Genomic DNA, 24,346 nt, shown 5'->3' on the forward strand with positions numbered 1-24,346 from the left:
GCATCGCCAAGTGTGACCCAAAAAGCAAAAAAAAATCATCATCGTCATCAGCATCATCATCATCACTGTCACTGTCATCCTGTTGCTCATCGATTTGTTCGAGCGGGCACCAGTAACGTCTCTCATTGAGAGACTTATTGTTACTGATTTTGGCATATCCAATACACACGGGTAGCTTGCCAGGCTCTGCCATGTGGGCTCCATAATCTCGGTAGCTCGCCCGGCTCTCCGAGAGGGGCGGAGGAATCGAACACGGGTTGGCCGAGTGAAAGGCAAACGCCCAACCGCTGTGCTATCGCTCCAGCCCAATAATAATAACAATACTAAAATACAGGCTCCTTGTAATACAGTGACCTGACTCTTCCTACAGACCCCTGTCCCAACACTCAGCTACCACACTCTTGACTACAGTCACGGCCTCCGCCCATGTTCTCTCTTAAGCTCCACCTTCCCAGGCACTAGCAAAAGAGGAAAAGGAAAAGGAAAACCTGCAAGGCCCTATCCAGTCGCCATCATGTCCCACTCTCTGGACCCCGAGGCCACTGGAGAACCCCCCCCTTTCTCCCAGGAGCTGTCGGCAGGATCAATCACAAGTGAGAGCCTGCCCCCACCCAGACCAGGGGTACAACCTGGCCCCCCGCCCCCCAAACCATGCCTGCCATTTCCTCAGAGCCAACTCAGGGCCGGAGAGAAAGCACAGCGGGCGGGGACCTGCCCTGCACGCAGCCGGCTCAGGTTCAATGCCCAGCACCGCCTGTGGTCCCGAGTCCCTCCAGTAGTCAGCCCGAAGCTACATTGCACATTAGAGTGATGGGCTTAGTGTGAGGGAATCACACTAAGGTGTAGCCAAAATTTAAAAAATAAATAAATAAACAGCGTAACTCAAACCAACGAGCACGGCGACATCCCTCACACAGCCTCGCTCCGCCCTACTCCGAGCTCGCGCCTAGCCTCACGGCTCAGTTTGCCATCTTGCTTGTTCCTCCTGGCTCTGCACTCAGGAATCACTCCTGGCGGTGCCTGGGGCCCCCTAGAGGATGCCAGAATCGAACCCGAGGCGGCTGCATGCGAGGCAAGCTCCCTTCCCCCACGCTCCGGCTCCAGCCTCTCGGTCTGCTCTCTGCGGCCACACACTGCAGGCGTCGGCGTCACTGGCCTCGCCCGCCCAGCTGGGCTCACAACCTGGCCACCCCCCACGCGCGGCACTGAGAGCTAACGATGCCTTTCAGCCTTTCAGCCATCTGCAACCTACAATTACGCCGCCCCATCATTTGCCAAGCCCTTCTGTCCCGGGTGCCACGGGAGCTCACCATGACCGTCACGGCTGCCATCAACGAACATTCGGAGGATTCCCTCACACTAAGCCCATCACTCTAATGTGCAATGTCCCTTCCTAACACAGGCATTCAAACATGTTGGTCCATACAGACACCCAGAAACGTCTTCCTCCTTTCTGCCATTCCTTCCAAAGTGCCTCCTAGATGGAATCCATGAAAGGAAGTCAAGAAAAACTCCAGGGGCTGGAGCGACAGCACAGCGGAGAGGGCGTTTGCCTTGCATGCGACCAATCCCGGTTCCATTCCCAGCATCCCATAGGGTCTCCCGCCAGGAGTGATTCCTGAGTGCATGAGCCAGGAATAATCCCTGTGCATCGATGGGTGCGACCCAAAAAGGAAAAAAAAGAAAGGAAAAGGAAAACTCCAAATAAGCAGATAAACAAAAGACTTGCCCCAATGTGTTCAAATCTTATTAATATCTAGAAAATATCTGACGCTTGATGCTAGCCACTGGCCAAGGTTAGGGCTAGCCTCTGCTTCAATCGACACAGCAATCAGTGAGCAGACAGCCGTGTAAGAGACAATTACATCGGTAGGTGGTGGTGCGCGCTTCCAGAGGACGGAGCCCTTCAGCCTGGCTGGAGCCCTGGAGAAGGGCAGGACAGAACTAGCCTCGGAATTCCAGGCACACAGGCGGGGGGGGGGGGGGAGGTGCCCGCATTCCAAGAACCATGCACAACCACCCAAGTACGCGAGAATCACTGCTCAGCTCTCGAGAGCATCTGGACCGGCAGCTTCTGGAATGTCCAGCTCTGCAGCCACTGGCCTCTTAGCAACCCCTAAGCACGGAGCACTGTGGTCAGCATCACCCCCGCCCCTCTGCTCCCCGTCCCCCTCTGCCCCAGAGGCCACCCCACCCCCGCCCCGAGGGTCTTTGCTTTTGTGGAACTGAGTCTAGTAAGCTTGACCGGTATTTTATTTTATTGATTTTTTTTTTTTTTGCGGGGTGGGGGGTGTTGTTGGGCCACACCCGGTGATACTCGGGTTACTCCTGGCTCTGCACTCAGGAATTACTTCTGTTAGGCTTGGGAGAGCATAAGGGATGCCAGGGATAGAACCCGGATGGCCGTGTGCAAGGCGAATGCCCGACCTAGTGTACTATATCACTCTGGCCCCTCAATGGGTATTTTTTTGTTTTGTTTTGTTTTGTTTTTGCTTTTTGGGTCACACCTGGCGATTCTCAGGGATTACTTCTGTCTCATGCACTCAGGAATTACCCCTGTCGGTGCTCGGGGGACCATATGGGATGCTGGGAATCGAACCCGGGTTGGCCGTGTGCAAGGCAAACGCCCTATCCGCTGTGCTATCACTCCAGCCCCTCGATGGGTATTTTAAAAGCACATCTAATTACAAATGTTGGTAAGTTCGATGAAAGCCAAGAACAGGATGGTATGCAAAATATGAGGAAATTAGCTTAGAGGCCTCTCTGAAAAGGTAGCTTGGAAGAGGCACAGGGAGCCCCGCTCTCGGACCCCACTCCCTAGACCCAATCTCGCCCTCCCCACCTCCTCCCTCTATACTGTCCTCAGAGAACTTAATTTAAAGTAGCACTGTCGCACTGTCGTCCCATTGTTCATCGATTTGCTCGAGCGGGCACCAGTAACGTCTCCATTGTGAGACTTGTTGTTACTGTTTTTGGCATATCCAATACGCACGGGGAGCTTGCCAGGCTCTGCCGTGCGGGTGGGATACTCTCGGTAGCTTGCCGGGCTCTCCGAGAGGGACGGAGGAATTGAACCTAGGTGGGCCCCATGCAAGGCAAATGCCCTACCTGCTGTGCTATCGCTCCAGCCCCACAAACAGAAAATTTGAGAGAGAGAGAGAGAGACTGAGGATGGAGACAGGCCCCGGTGCAGGTGTCGTTCCTGCAGCTTCTACCTAGAGCCGAGTCTGGGGGCGGATCCCTGCAGTCTCCACGCCCGCTCACGGGGATGATGCCCTGCACTCCGTGCCCTGCGCCATGCCACACCGGGCTGCAACCTGCCCCGGGCACACCACGCCCGAGTGTGATTCCCCGAAATGCAACAAAGACAACAGAAGAGGGAAAAAAAAGGAGGAAGAGGAACACCCAGCCCAGGAAAAGCGCCTCCGCGCCAGGGCGGGCCCGGGGCCTACTCACACGGGCTTCTGCTGCGGCCGGAGGGCGGGCAGGCTGCCCAGTCCCTGGTGCCAGGCGGCGACGGCCGAGGCGATCTGCTCCTCGGAGAGGCTGGCGAGCACCTCCTGGGAACCGGGACGGGCGTCAGCAGGCGACGGGGCCAGAGAGCACAGACCCCCGCCCCTCGCGCTCCCGGGAAAGCCCCAACCCCTCCACCCCGCCCCCCGCCCCCAACCTCAGGCGCTGAGGTTCTGGAGGGACCCTGCGGACCTCAGGCTCATTGCTCACAGTGCTCCCCTCCAGGGAGCTGGGCTGGGGCTGCTTCTGGAGGTAGGGCCGGAGGGCCAGCACCCCCTGCTGCTTCAGCACCGTCTCCACCGCGCGCTGACAGGGCTCCTGGGAGCTCAAGGTCTGGAACCAGGTGTGCAGGGCGCCCAGCTCCTCTGCCGGAGAGAGCGAGCAAAGAGGGGGAACATCAAGCCGGGAAGGCAGCCCCGAGTCATCCTCCTCGTCTTCATGCTGCCCGGGGCATCTTCTTTTTTTTTTTGCTTCTTGGGTCACACCCGGCGATGCGCAAAGGTTCCTCCTGGCTCTGCACTCAGGAATTACCCCTGGCAGTGCTCAGGGGGCCATATGGGATGCTGGGAATCGAACCCGGGTCGGCCGTGTGCAAGACAAACACCCTGCTCGCTGTGCTATCGCTCCAGCCCTACCCCGGGCATCTTCCTTCTCCTCTGCCGGACCCCCGGAGCCCCCCACTATTCTGCTGCCCGTGCTCTCACGCTAGGCCACAGGGCTGCGGATGGAGCCATGCGCGTGATTCTTACCAGGAAGGTACGTGGGGTCTTGGAGTAACGGGTAGAGCGCGCCCCACAGAACGATGTCAGCAAGAGATTCTGTCTCCTTTGGCGGGAAAGAAAAGTCAGTGCCCGGCTGAGGCATTCCATTCTGTCCAACACGCATCACCACATCTGTTACCCCTCCACGCGGACTGTGTCACACGCCACGTTACACATTCTAAAGATCTCAACCCAGGCCTGGAGAAATAGTATAGCGGGCTGGGCATCTGCCCTGCATGCGGTCTACCCAGGTTCGAACCCCAGCACCATATGTAAGGCAAGTGCTCTACCCCTGAGCTACAAGCCCAGCCCCTGCAGTCTTTCTCTTTTCTTCCTCCTTGTTATGGGGGTGACACCCAGCAATGCTCAGGGGTTACTCCTGGCTCTGCACCCAGGAATCACTCCTGGCAGGTTCAGGGCACCATGTGGGCGGCCAGGGGCTGAGCCCAGGTCGGCTGCATACAAGCCAAGCACCGTATCCACTATCCACTGCACTATTACTATGGCTCCAGCCCTACAGTCCTTTTTTTTTTTCTTTTTGGGTCACACCTGGCGATGCAGGGGGGTTCCTCCTGGCTCATGCACTCAGGTATTACTCCTGGCGGTGCTCAGGGGACCATATGGGATGCTGGGAATCAAACCAGGTTTGGCCACGTGCAAAGCAAACACCCTACCCTCTGTGCTATCGCTCCAGCCCTTCAACCCTTCAGTCTTTTTTTCTTTTTCCTTGCTTTTTGGGTCACACCTGGCGATGCACAGGGGTTACTCCTGGCTCATGCACTCAGGAATTACTCCTGGCGGTGCTCAGGGGACCATACGGGATATTGGGAATCGAACCCGGGTCGGCCGCGTGCAAGGCAAACACCCTGCCCGCTGTGCTATTGCTCCAGCCCCTAGCCCTCCAGTCTTTAACTCTTATAACGTACACCCTTCCCTGGACCCCTCCTCGAGGCCCAACTCACCCCAGCCAGGAAAGGCCAGCTCCGCTGACTCAGGCTATGGTCAATGTGGGTCAGGGCTCTCCGCACCGGGCTCAGAACATCTTCCCCCTTCTTGCCTTGGACCACTAAATAGTAGAGGGCAGCAGATAAAGCTGGCTAAAATGCAAGGGACACAGATCAGGACGGTCAGGCAGAGCAAGGGCCTGGCTGCCCTCCCCAAGCCTCAGTCTTACCTGCAATTCAGTCGCTTCCCATTCCAGCCACTGGTTGGTGAGGTCATCCTGCTCCCAGCCCGACAGGAGAAAGAAGTATCTACCCAGGGAGAGAAGGGGCGATAAGAAGCCTGTTTGGGTCAGAGAGATAACATAGAGGGAAAGTGCTCTCCTTGCATGCAAGGCAGGAATAAGCCCTGAGCTCCGCAGGCTGGGGGAAAGAAAAGAAGAAAGATAGGGGCTGGAGCTATAGCACAGAGGGTAGGGTGTTTGGCTTGCACGTGGCCAACCCGGGTTCGATTCCCAGCATCCCATATGGTTCCCTGAGCACCGCCAGGGGTAATTCCTGAGTGCATGAGCCAGGAGTGACCTCTGTGCATCACCAGGTGTGACCCAAAAAGAAAAAAAAGAAGAAGAAGAAAAATAGAGGAAGAGGTCCACTGGTCTACCAATCAGAGAGCACTGGCTGTGAATAAGACCACAGAGAGAATAGATAAGTCCCGATTAAACTCAACCACCACCTCACCCCGAGAGCAGTACTGACCGACAAATCGCACTGGTGGAGAAGAGATAATTGCCATTATCCAACTGCAAAGCAGGAATCTTAGGCCGGGACAGGAAGGGGACCACGCACTCTGCAACAGGAGAGAAGATTTGTGAAAACAAGGAAAACAGAAACTATCGACTTAGGACAGCTCGACGTTGTTCAGGGGGCGAAGGGAGAAGAAAGAGGTGCGGTCTCAAGGCAGAGGGTCCGGGATAGGAGCGTGGCAAGGCGAGGGGGTGGGGTCCGGCACAAGCTGGCGACACCAGCAGGTGTTTCGCTGAGGCCAGCTGGAAACAACAGATGGGGACTGCAGAGGAGGTGGCGGGGCTGGGGCCGAGCAGCAGCCAAGGACGGGAACAATCGGAAGTAAAGAGGATATCCGAGAACGGTCCGGGATCGTCACCGTGGGGAAACGAGGACCGGCCGGACACCCGCGCGAAGGGTCCCACCAACTGTGCGCTGGGAATGGTGAGCAGCAAAGGGGGATTTGGGGGTGTTTTTGTCTCGTGTTGAAAGAGAGGGAGGGAGACTTCCCTTCGAGCGACAGAGGGGCTCGGGAGCACTCGCGCGAGCGTGGGCCGGGGGGCGCGGGGGGCTCCCGGTGGGCGCGCGAGGCTGCCAAGGTGTCTCGGGCTGCCGAGAGAGGATGGGAGGCGAGAGACAAGGGTACCCTGGGGAAAACTAAGGGGCGTGAGTGATGACATGGAACTGGCCGTAAAGAGGGACCGACGGGATGATGCTGGCGGCGGATGCGGAGTGAATGAGGTGGGGGTGGGTGAGGGCAACTGCAGACCCGGCGGCCGCGGGTCCCCTCTTGCACCGCCCACCAGCACCAGCCCGACTACCTTCCAGGCCTACGGTGCTGATGAGCAGCTCCGCTCGGCCCTGGGCCCTGCCGGCTGCAACGAGCACGGGCAGGGTCCCCGGGGCGCCCTCGCTCACGAACAGTCTCATTTCGCCGAGGCTCCCACGCTGATGCAACCGGAACCGGCCTCCAAGCCTGCGGGGTGGGTGGCCGCCGCAAGGCACGCCGGGAAATGGAGTTCGGGAGGGAGCCATTCCCCACGCGCCGCCCCGGGAGCGGAGACTACCACTCCCAGCATGCAACACTAGGAAACCGGAAATGAGTGCCATAGAGACCGAGAGGCTGCAGGCGCAGTGCTAGAACGGCACTACGTTTGGTACAAGGGTAGATGTGTCTGGTCTTTTGGAGCGCCCGCGCTTTTATGCTCTGATGCGGTCAAGCCGCGATTTCGCCACAGGAGCTAGTATCAATAGCCAGCTCTTCTTTTGAGTTTAATTTTAATTAATTTTGGGTTTGTTTTGTTTTGGGGGCCGCACCCGGCGATTCTCAGGACTTACTCCTGGTTCTGCACTCAGGAATCACCCCTGGCAGTGTTTGGGGGACCACCTGGGATGCCGGAAATCCATCAGACCCAAGTGGGCTGCGTGCAGGGCAAACACTTTACCCTCTGTAGTATATATCGGGCCCCAGGAATCATAGTTTTGGATCAAGAACAACGCTGTCACTTAGCATTTATTTCCCTTGCAAATCTGAGGTCCCGGTTCTATTCCAGCATCTCAAGGTACCCCACACACAGCACCACTTGTACTATAGCATTACCTACCCAAGCACAGAGCCAGGACTATTTCCCCCCACCTCACCCCCTCACCGCTGGTGTCATTCACAAGAAATCATGACTTTATGGGGGCCAGAATGATAGCACAGCGGGTAGGGTGCTTGCCTTGCACACGGCCCACCTGGGTTCAATCCCTGGCACCCATATAGTCCCCTGAGCCCTGCCAATAGTAATTCCTGAATGCAGAGCCAGAAGGAGTAACCCTGAGCATCACTGGGTGTGGCCCAGAAACAAAAAGAAATCATGAGTTTGTGAACTGGAAGTTAACATACATTTTTTCAGTACCGCAATAGAAATTAGTGTAGAGGAGCTAGAAAGATAGCACAGAGGTAAGGGTACGGGGCTTGCCTTGCATGTGACCACCCAGTTTGATCCCAGACACTATGGTATGGTCCCTCAAGCACTGCCAGGAGTGACCCCTGATCACAAGTGCCAGGCATAAGCCCTAAGCACAGCCAGGTATATTCCTCCCAATTCCATGCCCCTCCAAAAAGAATATAACAAATACTGATATAATACCAAGGTGTTTTTTTTTTGCAGCTGATAATACTGGGGGAAAGGGAGCCTGTTTCAGGAAAGGTGGGGTTGAGAGGAAATAAGAAATCAATGAGTGTGGCAATAAATGTATTTTATACAAGAATACAAGGGCTGGAGCGTTAGCACAGCGGGTAGGGCATTTGCCTTGCACGCAGCTGACCTGGGTTCGATTCCTTGATCCCTCTCAGAGAGCCCGGCAAGCTACCGAGAGTATCTCACCTGCCGGGCAGAACCTAGCAAGCTCCCATGGTGTATTCGATATGCCAAAAACAGTAACAACAAGTCTCACAATGGAGACATTACTGGTGCCCGCTGGAGCAAATCAATGATCAACGGGATTACAGTGATTATACAAGAAAGCATAATCAGGGCCAGAGTGATAATCAGCAGGTAGGGCAGTTGCCCTGCATCTAGCTGCCCCAGGTTCTATCCCCATATGGTCCTCTGCCAGGAGTAATTCCTGACTGCAGGGCCAGGAGTAACCCCTGAGCACTGCTGGGAGTGGCAAAAAAAAGGGGGGGAAGGAAGAAAGAAAAAGAAAGGGAAGGAAGGAAAGAACTGGAAAGCACAATCGGTAACATCCTGAGACAAGTCGAAGGGCAAGAGCACCCACTCTGCATGAGCACTTCGGGGGAGCAACCAGCTCTCCCGCTGGCCGAATATCGCCCCACAATGCCACGTGGGTCTGAAAAATTACAAACAAACAGAGCTCTACCCAAATTCCTGTTTTCAGTTTCGTTTTTATTTGCGGGGCTGGGGAGTGGGGAGTTACCTAGTGACCCCGGAGACTGCAGAGACTGTTCTGTGCAGAACACGTGGCATCATGTGGTGCCTGGCAGGCATGTGCCACAGACCTCTGAGCTCTCTCCCCAGGTCTTGCCCCATAAACTTGTAAGCTATAACTTCTCTGCTTCTCATAGATGAAGAAACAAGCACAGAGGTCACGGTGACAAGAAATAAGGCACTGAACAATTGTCAGTGAAATAAATGCAGTCTTTTGACTTGGCAGAACTCACCTCCCAGAAACATGAAAAATCAAGTAATCTCTTTGATTTTGTTTGGGGACACACCTGGAAGTACTCTGAGGCTACTCCAAGCTCAGTGCTCAGGGTCACTCCCATCGGTGCTCATAGGAACCATACAGTGCCAGGGACCAAGCCGAGGGCTCCCACCCGCAGAGCCTATACTTCAGTCAGCTGAGCCATCTCCCAGTCCTCAAATAATCTTCGAAACATGAAAGTTATGGTAGTCCCAGAGGCATAGTTCAGTGACTAAGATTACACGTCTGGCAAGCGTGTGGTCTTGAGTTCAAATATCTGATACCTCGCATACACTAAGTTTCAACCTGGCAACTCTGATGTCTGTGAGCCACCGCACCGCACCACAGCCGGACACGCGTATGCATCACAGAAAGGGATGCGACCCACTCAAACACCACAACTAAAAAGACATGCAAGTGCCACCGCCAGAAAGGGCAAACGCTGGTGAGTGCAAGTGGTTCCGAATTCCCAGGAACCCACAGAAAGTTTTACATCTGCCACCACTGACTTGCTTTCTTTTTGTTGTGACTCCTACCTCCCGCCCCCCCTCCCCTTCTTTGTCGTTGCTATGAGCTGCGGTTACCCGGCACCTGGCCTTGACATACTCCTTTACTTGCAGTCTTGACCCATGTATGCGCTGGTCTCACAGTCCAGTCGAGGCCTAGGAGTTGTGATGCTCCCCCGAGAGGTTGCTGCGCTGTCTTAGCAGCAGCAGCAACAACAGAGAAGGGCAGGGCAAGGCTGAGGGCATCGAAAAAGTCAAAGTGATGGCGGGGGGGTGGTGGGGCTTCCTGTGGAACTCCTAACTTGAGAATTAGGAACTCCCAGACCCTGGCTTCTGGGAACGATGACTCTTAGGGGCTCATCAAAGTTTGCACTTCTTGGGGCTGGATCCATAGCACAGCGGGTAGAGCGTTTGCCTTGCACGCGGCCCACCCGAGTTCAATTCCCAGCATCTCTTAGGGCCCCCCCCCAACACCGCCAGGAGTAATTCCTTGGGTGCAGAGCCAGGAGGAACCCCTGTACATTGCCGGATGTGACTCAAAAAAGAAAAAAATGTTTGCATGGGGCTGGAGCGATAGCACAGTGGGGAGGGCATTTGCCTTGCACGCAGCCCACCCGGGTTCGATTCCCAGCATCCCATAGGGTCCCCTGAGCACCGCCAGGGGTAATTCCTGAGTGCAGAGCCAGGAGTAACCCCTGTGCATCGCTGGGTGTGACCCAAAAAGCAAAAGAAAAAAAAAAGTTTGCACTTCTGGCTATGGCGCTTGCATGTATTTTCAGTTGCCATGTTTGAGAGAGGGCTTGTGCCCCTTTTTGTAGTGCATACACACAACTGGCCGTGTGCTAATTCGGAGCTCCAGCTTCTTATCTTCTGGGAATTACTGAATATCCCTCAGACCTATCCAACTCCAAGGGATTAAAAGAGGCCTTCTTTTTTTTTTCTTTTTGGGACACACCCTGCGATGCACAGGGGTTGCTCCTGGCTTTACACTCAGGAATTACTCCTGGTGGTGCTTGGGGGACCATATGGGATGTTGGGAATTGAACCCGGATCAGCCACGTGCAAGGCAAACGCCCTACCCACTGTGCTATCGCTCCAGCCCCCCAACCCTCATTCTTTAAAAAATAATAATAATAAGCCAACCAGGACCAGAGTGATAGGCTTTGCAGGGGCCCTACCAACCCAGGTTCAATCCCCAACGTCCCATGTGGTCCCCTGAGCACTGCCTGGAGCAGTAACTCCTGAGTGCAGAGTCAAGAGTAACCCCTGAGCACTCCCAGGTGTAGTCCAAAAACAAACAAAGCAGATGAAAAGACAGGAGATAAAGTGTAGGAGAAGTGTCAGAAAAGGTAGAAAAGAAGGGGATCTGAGCATTTAGCAAATATCAGATGAGTGAATAAGTGAAGTTGGCCGATATTTTACATTTCGGAAGTAGGAAGGATGAATGGAAGGGTAGGATTCAGCACGGGTTCAAAGTCAGCAAATGGGGGCCATGGGGACAGTGCAGTAGGGAAGGCTTTTTCCTAGCGTGCAGCTGACCCAGGTTTGTTTCCTGGCATTCCCTATGGTCCCCTGAGCCCTGCCAGGTGTGATCCCTGAGAGCAAGTCAGGAGTAAGCCAGGTGTGGCCCCCCGAAAAGCAAACCAAAAAGTGGAGCGAATGAAAGTCAGTGAAGCTGAATCTCAGTACCGGCAAGCCAGCCCTCAGGTCACATGCTGGGAAGAGGGCTGACTCTCTGAGGTCACCAAGGGGCGGGCACGCCTTTCCCCACCTCTCCAGCCTGGACAGAAACGCGAGGTGCAGAGGCGAAAGAGAGGAAACAGAGAAGGAGAAAGAGGAGTGGTCAGGTAAGGAAGAGACGCAAAGTACGGGCTTTAAAACTCTGGTGAAGAGAGGCACACAAACCAATCTCGGGACCCAGAGGCCTTTGGCAGAAACCCCTCCAGACTTATTACTAAAAGAATATTCTCTTCATAATCAGCAACAGAAAGCAAATGATCTAATGATGCCTTACTGGCAGGTCTGAGTGTTGGGGAGGATTCCAAATGATAATGGTGGGTCTCTTGTCGAAATATTGAATGTGATCAAAGTGGAGAGAGAGTAAAGTGGAAATCGTCTGCCACACAGGCAGGGGGAGGCGGGGTGGGGGATAGACGGGGGTTCTTGGTGGTGGAAAATGTGCACTGGGGAAGGGATGAGTGTTTGAGCATTGTATGACCGAGACTTAAATTGGAAAGCTCTGTAACTGTTCTCACGGTGATTCAATAAAAAAAATTTAAAAATAAAAAACTCTGGTGATAGAGAGGGTCACTTCCCACTTTTCAGTGGAGAACAGCTGACATGTGTCTCGACACTCGTAAGTATCGTCACGTACTGGACTACTTCTTCATAGCTCAGCTCTAGCTTCCTGACTCAGTTCTAGTTCGTCAGTGCAGAGTCACCCACTAAGAGCTGTTCTTTATTTTATCTTATTTTTTATTTTTGCTTTTTTTTGGGTCACACCTGGCTATGCACAGGGGTTACCCCTGGCTCTGCACTCAGGAATTACCCCTGGTGGTGCTTAGAGGACCCTATGGGATGCTGGGAATCGAACCCGGGTGGGCCGCATGCAAGGCAAACGCCCTCCCCGCTGTGCTATTGCTCCAGCCCCCAGAGCCTTTCCTAACTAGTGAACTGGACAAGGCAAGAGCTTGGCTCTGGGCTTTCTCCCAGTACCTAACTAAGATCCTTCCACAGGGGAGGAAGTTGCTTAGTCAAGTGCAAATGAATGAAGCCACAGTGCAGAAGGGCCCCTCCCCAGCGGCGTATATCAAGGCTTCTCAGTTCCCCAAAACACGTCCTTTCGGAGGAGGTGGAGGAGGAGGAGGAAAAGTTCACCTCTCCCTCTAACTCTGAACCCCTCTTTCTGCAGCCACTTTTGTTCTCTTCGACGTGGTCTGTTTTCCTGGCTTTGAGTCTATGTCTGAGTACACAGGAAGCGTAAGGCTTCGGGGTTGAGGTCATCGCTAACGGAAACATTGCTAGTATGTAAATTTCATACCGGATCACAAACTGCATTTTATTTTTATGCTGGGGAGGGGGGTTTGGGCCACACTCAGGGCCAGGCGACTCCCAGCTCGGGCAGTTGCTCCAGGCCATGCTCGATCCCGGGCAGAGTGCACGCACACGGCCCGCTGGGATACCTCTGCAGGGCCACACGCTTTATACAATCTCTGGAGGAGGGCAGTTTTGAACTTGGGGACCACACCCTGAAGTCCTCAGGAGCTACTGCAGGTTCTGTGCTCAAGGGTCACTCCTGGTGGTGCTCAGGGGACCCTTCTGTGCTGCCAGGGGCTGAACTGGATCAGCTGGATACACGGCAAGTGCCTTCACCCCTGTACTCTCACTCTGGCTCCTATTTTTTTTTTTTTGCTTTTAGGGTCACACCCAGCGATGCTCAGGGGTTACTCCTGGCTTTGCACTCAGGAATTATTCCTGGCGGTGCTTGGGGGACCCTATGGGATGCTGGGGATTGAACCCAGGTCGGCCGCGTGCAAGGCAAACGCCCTACCCGCTGTGCTATCGCTCTGGCCCCCTCTGGCTCCTATTTTAATCTTTATTTTTTGTGAGGGGAGGGTTTGTGCCACACCCAGCAGCGCTCAGTGATTACCCTGGCAGGCTCAAGGTACCAAACAGGGTATGAGGGATGGAAACCGGATCCGTCTCGTGCAAAGCAAACACCCCACCCTCCGTACTATGGCTGTGGCCCCTCCTATTTAAATTGTTGTCACGGACTCTCGCCTCGTTGCCTGTTCTCTCAGACATGATTCTTTTTTTCTCATTTACCTGTCCAGCTCGAGAGTCGCTCCACCACCCAAAACGGGCTTCTCCAGCCCGTCTTCTGGTGGGCCCCAGAAAACGTGATAATTTGCCGGGGGACCAGCTCCTCTGATTTCCTGTCTTGCTGGTCTCACAGCCGTACTGACCACATCCTCTCTCAGCCTCTCACCTTAAAGACTTCCTCGGCACACACGTCATCCAGGGGTTCTCAGCCTCCAAGACATGTCACTGACCCCTACCCACACCCTCTGCTCTCACCGGGGTTTCTTTCTGCCCTCCGAACCCGGCCCTGAAGGCCCGGCCACGCGGTGTGGGAATGCTCCGTCCTGTTCTTGTCTGGTCCTCCAACAACGCTCTCTTCTCCCACAGGTGACTGCGCCCCCCACGATGCTCTCGGGCAGGTGGTGGCCAAGTACCTGGGGGTCCCTCGGCCTGGGGGCGCCCCGCAGCCCTGCGCGAGGATCCCGGCTCTGCGCCCTCTACGGCTTCACCTACACGGGGGCGGATGGCCGGCAGGTGTCCCTGGCTGAAGGGGACAGGTTCCTCCTGCTGCGGAAGACCAACGCAGACTGGTGGCTGGCTAGGCGCCTGGGGGCCCCCGCAACGTCCAGGCCCGTCTTTGTCCCAGCCGCCTACATGACCGAGGAATCCATCCCTTCCCAGAACGCCTCCAGCCAGTCTCTCTGGGTCCCGGGTACGTGTGCCTTCCTTCGCCACCTCCTCCCTTCCTGGGGGCCGGGGAAGGGCTTCTCTCCCCCCCCCCCCAAGCATCTGCAGGCCCCTGCTTCCCTTTCCCTCTGGCCCACCAACTCCCACTCCCCACTACGGTGTCTTTGTGGCCGGTCCTCCGAGTCTCACGCCCTCTCGGCCGCACTCCATTTCCTCCACCTTCCTCTGCCCGGTTGTGAGCCCCCCACGCCCGTGCTCATAGCGCTGACCACTTGCACCCTTGTTCTCCCTATTTCTTGGTTTCCAGGGCCGAAGTTGTTGCCTGGCTCCCTAGAGGAGCTGCACCTGCCTCAGTCACCTCCCGGCGGCCCGGCCCAGGCAACTTCTGAACAGCCTCCTCCTCTCCCCCCCAAGATGTGTAGAAGTGTCAGTGTTACCAATCTGAGGTCCCCCCTCTTGAGGACCTTCCAGGAAGCACCAAGTGGAAGATCCCTGTCCCAGGAAGACTTGCTGGAGGAGGCCAGTGCCACCAGGGTAAGTCATAGTTCTGCCACCACGCAGAGCCTGGGCAGCCAGTGGCCACTGCCTGGCAGGCCTCTCTCTCTCCGCAGCGCAGAGCCCAGGACAGACACATTCTCCACACATGAGGGAATCTCAGCAGGGGCGACAACCAATCACACAAACAAGAAAACCTTTGGTGGGGCTGGAGCGATAGCACAGCAGGGAGGGCTTTTGCCTTGCACGCAGTCGACCCAGGTTCGATTCCCAGCATCCCATATGGTCCCCCGAGCACCGCCAGGAGTAATTCCTGAGTGCAGAACCAGGAGTGACCCCTGTGCATCGCCAGGTGTGACCCAAAAAGCAAAAAAAATTAAAAAATTTAAAAAAGGAATAAAAGAAAACCTTTGGTACCCATGGGGCATTTTTTGGGGGGTCACACCCAGCGATGCACAGGGGTTATTTCTGGCTTTGCACTCAGGAATTACTCCTGGCGGTGCTCAGGGGACCATATGGGATGCTGGGAATCGAACCCGGGTCGGCCGAGTGTAAGGCTAACGCCCTACCCACTGTGCTATCGCTCCGGGCCCCGATGGGGCATGTTTTACCAAGAAGAAAAAACATGGTAGACTGTGATGGAACAAGAAGTGGGATCTCGGAGGAGATGACGAGACAGTTGACCTGAGCCAGGGAAACTCAGAGGAGCCCGGAGTCTAGCCAAGGCTGAAAGCAGCAAAGGTCCTGAGATATGTAGAACGTACCCGACGACAGAGGGCCTGAAGAGTGGATAACCCCTCACCCGGTGCTTCTCTCTCTTCCTCCCGACGCCCCGCCCAGGGCAGATGTCTTCCTGTGTCCCTCTGGCCAGCTCAGGCCACCGGCAGGGCAGGTCCTCTCCAGAGCTGCCCTTCTCTGCCCCTCCGTGCTCTCTTCCTTACCTGTGCAAGAAACCAGAAATGTCCACACCTAAGCTCTCCTACAGGGATCTCAGACCCCGGCGGGCCCGGGACCCCTTTAGCCCGGGATGACGTGAGGGTGGGGCCCTCTCTTCAACTACTCCCCCCACCCACCCCCCACACACATACCAAAAGCCTGTTCCCCTTTCCTGGGGCCCTGGGTGCGGTGGGGTGGGGGAGGAGGGAAGTTGGCAACAGGAAGTGAGGAGAGAGAAGCAAAGACTGCGGGAGGGAATAAAAAAAAAAAAACAACTAGGGTTTCTTGCCCCAGCACTTGGGGTTCCCCAGTTTGGAGCTGGCGGTGAGCAAAAGGCCAGGGAGGGAGGAGGGGGCTCGGCCGGGGGCCGGGGAGGGACCCCGAAGGGTAACCTCTCTCTCTCTCTCTCTCTCTCTCTCTCTCTCTCTCTCTCTCTCTCTCTCTCTCTCTCTCTCTCTCTTCCCCTCTCTCCCGGCAGGCGGGACCCCAGCCTCTCATGTCAGAGCCCCCTGTGTACTGCAACCTGCTGGACCTTCGCCGCTGCCCGCCGTCCCCGCCCGCCAGCCCCGCCTGCCCCCCGCTGCAGACGCTGGACGCCTGGGAGCAGCACCTGGACCCCGTCTCGGGACGCTGCTTCTACGTCCACTCGCTGACCGGCTGCAAGTCCTGGAAGCCGCCGCGCCGCGCGCGTGCCCGGGACCCGGTGAGACCCGCCCTCCGGCTGGGCCCTCCGCGCCCACCCCCACCCCACCCCCCAGTCGCCTCCTTTGTCCTCCTGAACTCCGAGCAGGGTGGGGACCCCGTGGCTCCTCGTCTCCTCCCTCCAGAACCCCGGCTCCATGGAGGGCGCGCAGACCCCGAGCCCGGACAGCCCCGCCCCCCAGCAGCAGCAGCCTCCGGCCGGGGGCTCGGGCGCAGCGCCGGGGACCCCCGAGCCGCCCCACCCCCAGGTGAGGTTCCGCCCCTGCACCCGCAGCCATCTTCTCGGCCCACCACACCCCCGCCTCACCCACATCCGCACCCCCTCTCCTCTGCAGCCAGGGAGTCCAAGTTGAAGGTTCTTCCACCTGTTTCTCCAACCCCCTCCCCCAGGGCTCCCCCGGCCGCCGCCTCCCGCACGCCCCCGGCCCGCCCGCTGCAGCCCCGAGGTCCCCCGCGGCTCTGCCGCAGCTCCTGGAGGACCCCCACGTAAGTCCCCGGGAAACTCCCAGCCCCGACCCCCAGGTCCTTCTCTGCAGACACTATTTCTTTCTTTCTTTCTTTCTTTCTTTCTTTCTTTCTTTCTTTCTTTCTTTCTTTCTTTCTTTCTTTCTTTCTTTCTTTCTTTCTTTCTTTCTTTCTTTCTTTCTTTCTTTCTTTCTTTCTTTCTTTCTTTCTTCCTTTCTTTTCTTTCTTTCTTTCTTTCTTTCTGTCTCTCTTTCTCTCCTCTCCTTCTCTCCTTCTCTCTTTCCTTCTCTTCTCTCTTTCATTCCTTCTCTTTCCCTTTCTTTCTTTCTTTCTTTCTTTCTTTCTTTCTTTCTTTCTTTCTTTCTTTCTTTCCTTCTTTCTCTCCTCTCCTCTCCTCTTTCTCTTTCTTTCCTTCTCTCCTCTTTCTTTCTTTCCTTCTTTCTCTCCTCTGCTTCTTTCCTTCTCTCCTCTCTTTCTTTCTTTCTTTCTTTCTTTCTTTCTTTCTTTCTTTCTCTTTCTGTCTGTCTCTCTCTCTCCTCTCCTTCTCTTTCTTTCTCTTCTCTCTTTCATTCCTTCTCTTTTTCTTTCTTTCTTTCTTTCTCTCTTTCTCTTTCTTTCCTTCTCTCTTCTCTTTCTTTCCTTCTTTCTCTCCTCTGCTTCTTTCCTTCTCTCTTCTCTTTCTCTCTTTTTCTTTCTCTCTCTCTTTCTCTCCTTCCTTCCTTTCTTTCTTCCTTCCTTTCTTCCTTTCTTTCTTTCTTTCTTTCTTTCTTTCTTTCTTTCTTTCTTTCTTTCTTTCTTTCTTTCTTTCTTTCTTTCTTTCTTTCTTTCTTTTTCCTTTTTGGGTCACACCCGGCAATGCACAGGGGTTCCTCCTGGCTCTGCACTCAGGAATTACTCCTGGAGGTGCTCAGGGGACCCTATGGGATGCTGAGAATCGAACCCAGGTCAACCGCGTGCAAGGCAAACGCCCTCCCCGCTGTGTGTCACTCCAGCCCCCTAAACGCCCTCCTCTTTTTGAGTGTTCGGTGGGCAGCCTCCTGGGGCCCCCAACCTGGAAGGAGCTCGCTCCTGGGGAAAGTTTCCTGGGGAGGGGGCTGTGGGGGGCTGGTTGACTCCCCCTCTTCGCTTCCAGGAGGTGGAGAAGTCGGGCCAGCTCAATGTGACCAAAATCGCCCTGGGGGGACGCAAGCTCAGGTGAGAAGCCCGAACCCCCCTCCCGAGGAGGGGCGTGCCCGGGCGGCGCCGTGGGCGGGCTGGGAGTGGGGTGTGCGGGGCGGGGGGGGGGGCGCCGCGCCCACCGGCCCGCGCCTCTCTCAACGCCCCGCGCCCCGCAGGAAGAACTGGAGCCCGTCCTGGGTGGTCCTCGCGGGGAACAGCCTGGTGTTCTACCGGGAGCCGCCGCCGCCGGGGCCCTCCGCGGTGTGGGTGAGCGCGCGGGAAGCGAGAAGGGCGCGGGGGGCGCGAGGGGGCGGCGGGCCGGAGGGCTTCGAACACCGCTCGGACCTCCCGGGCAGCCCAAGAGCGTGGGACCGCGGTGCGGGCGGGCAGCGGGGCCAGGAGGAATCTCAGTCCGCTGCCGCCTCCGGGACGAGCGCGGGGGGCAGCGCCGGTGGCCTCAGTTTCTCTCCTTGCCAGGGCCCAGCGGGCAGCCGGCCCGAAAGCAGCGTGGACCTGCGCGGGGCGGCCCTGGCGCACGGCCGCCACCTGTCCAGCCGCCGCAACGTCCTGCACGTGAGTGCGGCCCGCGTGGGCTCCAGCGTCACGCACCCGCCTCCGCTCGGCCTTCTGTGTTTTGAGTCACACTTTTGAGGGGCTCAGGGACCACTCGTTACACTCGGCTTGGCACGGCGTGGGGGTGGGGAGCGGGGGCGGATCCCTGCTGGCAGTGCTTTGGGAGGACTAAGGGGGTGGACCCCGCCCCCCCCCATGCAAAGTCTATGCTTTGCCTCCTCGGGGGGCTTGATGGAGCCTTTCCCCGGCCCCCTAGATCCGGACGGTCCCGGGCCACGAGTTCCTGCTGCAGTCGGACCAGGAGACGGAGCTGCGCGCCTGGTACCGAGCTCTGCGGGACGTCATCGAGCGCCTGGTTAGAGGCTGGGGGCGGCAGGACGGGCCCGGGGAGGCTCAAGTCTGGCCGGAGAGTTCAGCCAGTGCAGGGGTGGTGGGGGGGGACAGCGGTGTAGGCGCAGAGCCCTAGAATGGGGGGTGGCGATGGGTGGGGGGCGGGAAGGGGGGCTAGGCGCCCGTTAGGGTCTCCCTGCACCCAGCTGGGGCTTCTGCAGATTTCTCCCCTTCCCCTTCCGACGCGGCCCGCCTCGCCCTGCGCGGGCAGGACCGGGAGAACCCCCTGGAGCTGCGACTGTCGGGCGCGGGGCCGGCGGAGCTGGGCGAGCTGAGCGCCGGGGAGGACGAGGACGACGAGCCCGAGTCGCTCTCCAAGTCTCTGCTGCGGATAGCGGGCCGGCGGATCTCCAGTAAAGGCGGATGGGCGCTGGGCTGGGCGCCCGCGGGTCCTTCCCCCCCACCCCCACGCAGCCGTGCTCACGCTCCTCCCACTCCCCTCCTCCCACCCTCTCCCAGGTCGCGGCCCTGAAGGGACGGAGCAAAACCGAGTGCGCAACAAACTCAAGCGGCTGATCGCCAAGAGACCGTCCATCCAGAGCCTGCAGGAGCGGGGCCTGCTCCGAGGTGAGGACGGCTGGGGCGCTCCTGGTGGGACATCCGCCCACTTCGGGGTCTTCAACGGCTCCAAGGGGGAGCTTGGCTGGCAGAACTGGATCAGTGGTCTTCCGAGAGATCATTGCTTCCGCCTCCCCCACTCCAGGGCAGCCCAGCAGGTGGGCGGGGGGCGGGTGCTCCCGTTCCTACCCCGGCTCAATTTGGGGTGAAAATCTGTGCAGAGAAGCTTGGTGGGGAAGGCAGGCAAGGACCCACCCCTGCACCCTTCTGTGTCTCCCCAGATCAGGTGTTCGGTTGCCAGTTGGAATCTCTGTGCCAGCGGGAAGGGGGAACCGTGCCTAACTTCCTACGACTCTGTATTGCTGCCGTGGACAAGAGAGGTCATTTCCCCAGACACCCCAACACCCCACCTTTCAGCAGTCCCCTAGGACACGCCACCTCCTCCGCACCCTAGACCCTCTTTTTATTTATTTATTTATTTGGTTTTTGGGTCACACCCGGCGATGCACAGGGGTTACTCCTGGCTTTGCACTAAGGAATCACTCCTGGCGGTGCTCAGGGGACCATATGGGACGCTGGGAATCGAACCCAGGTCGGCCAAGTGCAAGGCTGTGCTATCACTCCGGCCCCTATTTATTTATTTATTTATTTTTGCTTTTTGGGTCATACCCGGTCATGCACAGGAATTACTCCTGGCTCTGCACTCAGTAATTACCCCAGATGGTGCTCAGGAGACCCTATGGGATGCTGGGAATCGAACCCCAGTCTGCCACGTGCAAGACAAATGCCCTACCTGCTGTGCTACCTCTCCAGCCCCCTAGACCCTCTTTTGCTCCTTCCCGTCACCTTCCAACCCTTCCCGGCCCACACCAAGTTCCAGATTCCGTCTCTGCTCCCTCCCCTAGGCCTCCGTGTGGACGGCATTTACCGGGTCAGCGGGAACTTGGCGGTGGTCCAGAAGCTGCGATTCCTGGTTGACAGAGGTGAAAAGGCTTGTGAGCAGGGAGTGGGATCCAGAACTTTCTTTCTTTTTTTTTTTTCTTTTTTGGCTCACACCCAGCAATACACAGGGGTTATTCTGGCTCTGCACTCAGGAATTACTCCTGGTGGTGCTCAGAGGACCATATGGGATGCTGGGAATCAGACCCGGGTCGGCCGCGTGCAAGGCAAACGCCCTCCCCGCTGTGCTATTGCTCCAGCCCAAGGATCCAGAACCTTCTGCCTCACTCTGGGCCCTGGGCTGGGCTGGGTCTGCGTGAGATCGTGCAGTGCTGGAAAGGGGGGCAGAACCCGCCTCTCCCACTGGCAAAGAGAAATAAGTGTGTGCTTAACTTTTGGATGCGCTCCCCAGTCTATGGAACTGCATTCAGAACCCTTGATCTTTTTTTGTTTTTTTGTTTGTTTGGTTTGGGGGCCACACCCAAGGATGCTCAGGGGGTGGCTCTATGCTGAGGAATTACTCCTGGTTCTGAGCGCAGGAATTCCTCCTGGAGGTGTTCAGGGGACCATAGGGGATGCTGAGGATCGAACCTGGGTGGGCCACATGTAAGGGAAACACTCCACCCCACTCTACTATCACTCCTGCCTCTGGACCCCTGATCTTTTCTTTTTTTTTAAGCTTTTTAATTGAATCACTGAGATAGACCCTTACAAAGCTGTTCATGACTGGATTTCAGTTGTGCAGCATTCCAACACCCATCCCTCCACCAGTGCACATTTCCCAGCACCAGTGTCCCCAGGTTCCTTCCTGTCACCCCCCACCCCTGTCTGCCTCTATGGCAGGTGCTTTTCTTCTCTCTCTCTCTCTCTCTCATTCTCTCATTTTGGGCATTGTGCTTTGCAATATCGATACTGAAAGGTTAACCCTTGATCTTTTCTCATACATTTGCAGAGCGCGCAGTCACCTCTGATGGCAGATACCTGTTCCCAGGACAAGGTACTTTCATGAAAGTCCCCGCCCCCCCCCACCCTTGGGGTTTCCTACATCCCCTGATTTCATAGACCCCCCCACCCCATGTTCTCCTCCGTGAATGTGGTCACCCTCCTCACCCTCGCCATCTCCCCAGGTTTTCCTTAGCTAGGTCTTCTCTCCAGCTCCTGATCTCTCAGTCTCTGGGTTCCTCTCGCGCCTGAGCCTCGCTGGGCCTCCTTCTCTCCTTCCAGAAAGCTGCTTAGACTTAGACGGTGCTGAGTGGGATGACATTCACGTCATCACTGGTGCCCTGAAGCTGTTCCTCCGGGAGCTCCCCCAGCCTTTGGTGCCTCCGCTGCTGCTCCCACATTTCCGCGCCGCCCTTGGTAAGAAGTAGTTTGGGGGGGAACACTGGATGTGGGTGGTGGGGTGGGGGAGGGGCCGAGCGGGACAGACAAGGACAGAAGTTCCCTCACACTCTTTTGTCCGTCTGGAGCAGAGACGGGACACAGCTTTCGACTATGTGCCAACTCCATTTGTGGGTTTTTTTGGTTTTTGTTTATTTTTTTTGCTTTTTGGGTCACACCCAGCGATGCTTAGGGGTAACTCCTGGCTCATGCACTCAGGAATCACTCCTGGCGGTGCTCGGGGGACCCTATGGGATGCTGGGAATCGAACCTGGGTCAGGTGCAAGGCAGACGCCCTCCCCGCTGTGCTATCGCTCCAGCCCTCCATTTGTATTCTTGGTGAATGTTCAGAGGGCTGAGCTGAAAAGAAATTCAGGGATGCTTAGTGAAAAGCAAAACTGTTTGCATGCACTGGACCCTGGTTCAATCCCCACCACAGCAGACAGTGCCCTGAGCACCTCCGGGAGCCAGGGGTGATCCCTGAGCACAGTGCCAGGAGTAAGGCCTGAACACCACCAGGTGTGGCCCCACCAAAACCTGTGATAGATGAATGATGCTTTCCAAGGGCACAGGCAAGAGGGGAGAATGAACCCTTTGGCCCCTGGCACCTTTGCTGATTTCCCAGCATGCCTCATCTCTCTCTCTCTCTCTCTCTCTCTCTCTCTCTCTCTCTCTCTCTCTCTCTCTCTCTCTCTCCAGCACTCTCAGAACCAGAGCAGCGCTTGTCCCACATACAGGAGTTAATCAGCTCCATGCCCAAGCCCAACCAGGACACTCTGCGGTACCTCCTGGAGCATTTGTGCAGGTCAGGAGATCTGAGCATCTGTTTGGGTAGGGAGGAGGCCGGCGCCACTGGGACTCAGTTCAGTGGGGCTGAGATAAGTCAGCATCTAGGCCCGTGCACAGATTGGAGGAAACACGTGGTCTGTGTGTCAGGGTCATATCACCAGGGCCCGGACTTTGCAGCAGGGCAGCGTGAGGTGGGACCAGTAAAGAGCCAGGGGCTGGGGCCAGAGCCATAGCACAACGAGGAGGGCGTTTGCCTTGTCCACGGCTCCCCGGATCAATCCCAAGAACCCATATGGTCGCCTGAGCCTGCCATTTGTGATCCCTGAGCACAGGAACAGGAGTAAGCCCTAAGCTTTGCTGGGTGTGGTCCCAAAACAGAAACACAGACCCAAAAAAGGAAGGATGGACAGACAGACCTACTGATGGTTCTTTTTTTTTTTTTTTTTGCTTTTTGGGTCACACCCGGTGATGCACAGGGGTTACTCCTGGCTCTGCACTCAGGAGTTACTCCTGGCGGTGCTCAGGGGACCATATGGGATGCTGGGATTCGAGCCCGGGTCGGCCGCGTGCAAGGCAAACACCCTACCCGCTGTGCTATCGCTCCAGCCCCTCTGCCAGGTTCTTGCTGGGACAGCGGCAGTGACGTTGCCGGGTCTGAGAAAGGAAGGCCACTTGGGTCTCAGCCCATCAGGGCCCGGAGGTGTGACTCATTAGTAAAGCCCTCGCCTTGCGTGGGCCCGGGCTGGGTCCCAGTAAAACAGCCCCCAACTGCAGTCAGATAGGCCGTCTGTGGAGACAGGCGTAGCCTTGCCACACCTCCACTCCATCCTGAAGGTTCCCCTTCTGGTCCCCACTCCGTTCCCCTTGGGAATCTCTCCTGGTTCCCGTGGCGGGGGTGGGGGGGAATTCTTCTCTGGCTGGTTGGCAGAGGCAGAGCTGCGCCTCAGAGCCCTCTTCCGTCGGCCTTTGCCCCCAGGGTGATAGAACACTCCGAGGAGAATCGCATGACCCCCCACAACCTGGGGATTGTGTTTGGACCAACTCTGTTCCGGCCTGAGCAGGAGACGGCCGACCCCGCGGCGCATGCGCTCTACCCGGGGCAGCTGGTGCAACTGATGCTCACTGACTTCTGCAGCCTCTTCCCGTGACCGAGCGAGGAGGGAGAGCCGAGTGTCACTCGTCACCTCCGCTGGGTGCCCTGCAGGGGTGGCGGGGTTGCGTTGGGGGTGTTCTGAGAACTGCCCTGGAAATCCCGATGCCCAGGCCAGGGAGCCACTCAGGGGCTGGAGCACAGGCTTTAGATGCAAGAAGCACAGGTTCCACCCCTGACATCCCGTGTGCCCAGGGGCGTCGCCAGGCGTGACCCCTGAGCACAGAGCCGGGGGCTGGGTGTCGCCCCGAGGACTGCTGGGTGTGTACTACAAAATAAAATAAAACAGAGCCTGTGTTTCTCTCCTCAGCTTTTTTCTTTTTTGCAGGGGTGGGGGTGGGGTATTTGGGCCACCCCCAGCGGTGCTCCGGGGTTACTCCTGGTTCTGTGCTCAGGCACTACTCCCGGCAGGAATTACCCTTGGCTGTACTTGGGGGGCCATGTAGGGTGCTGGGGCTGGAACCCAGGTTTGCCGGCATGCAGGACAAATGCCTTACCCACTGTCCTATCTACCGCTCCGGCCCTGTCCTTGGCTTCGGATCCATTTCCAGGGGCTGGGATGGGGTGAGGGAGCTTCACTCAGGAGGGAAGGGGGGTGGAGTCATTCCTGCTTTGCTTCTTTGTGTG

The 24,346-nt window shown here is 56.9% G+C and overlaps 2 protein-coding genes across 3 annotated transcripts in view; one reads left to right on the forward strand and one right to left on the reverse strand.

The window, feature by feature from the left end:
* The window catches only part of MARS1 (methionyl-tRNA synthetase 1), a 17,584-nt gene extending 10,617 nt beyond the window's left edge, over positions 1 to 6,967 (reverse strand). For both annotated transcript variants that reach the window (XM_004601638.2, XM_055128160.1), the window contains exons 1-7: positions 6,820 to 6,967; positions 5,972 to 6,062; positions 5,449 to 5,527; positions 5,237 to 5,371; positions 4,263 to 4,338; positions 3,706 to 3,878; positions 3,457 to 3,560 (exon numbers count right to left, since the gene is read on the reverse strand). In XM_004601638.2, coding sequence (XP_004601695.2) covers positions 3,457 to 3,560; positions 3,706 to 3,878; positions 4,263 to 4,338; positions 5,237 to 5,371; positions 5,449 to 5,527; positions 5,972 to 6,062; positions 6,820 to 6,928 — 767 coding nt within the window. In that variant the 5' untranslated portion in view covers positions 6,929 to 6,967. The remainder of the gene's footprint in view (positions 1 to 3,456; positions 3,561 to 3,705; positions 3,879 to 4,262; positions 4,339 to 5,236; positions 5,372 to 5,448; positions 5,528 to 5,971; positions 6,063 to 6,819) is intronic.
* Positions 6,078 to 24,024, forward strand: ARHGAP9 (Rho GTPase activating protein 9). The gene is made up of 18 exons (XM_055128161.1): positions 6,078 to 6,442; positions 13,885 to 14,209; positions 14,492 to 14,718; positions 16,094 to 16,318; positions 16,443 to 16,565; positions 16,708 to 16,803; positions 17,915 to 17,976; positions 18,117 to 18,207; positions 18,418 to 18,513; positions 18,770 to 18,868; positions 19,115 to 19,256; positions 19,363 to 19,470; positions 19,743 to 19,841; positions 20,367 to 20,444; positions 21,353 to 21,397; positions 21,625 to 21,759; positions 22,480 to 22,585; positions 23,546 to 24,024. The coding sequence occupies exons 1-18, from the start codon at positions 6,275 to 6,277 to the stop codon at positions 23,715 to 23,717; spliced, it is 2,397 nt and encodes a 798-aa protein (XP_054984136.1). The 5' UTR covers positions 6,078 to 6,274; the 3' UTR covers positions 23,718 to 24,024.
* Positions 24,025 to 24,346: the final 322 nt, after the last annotated feature.

Source organism: Sorex araneus, chromosome 2 (genome assembly GCF_027595985.1).
Source record: "Sorex araneus isolate mSorAra2 chromosome 2, mSorAra2.pri, whole genome shotgun sequence".
Lineage (NCBI taxonomy): Eukaryota > Metazoa > Chordata > Mammalia > Eulipotyphla > Soricidae > Sorex > Sorex araneus.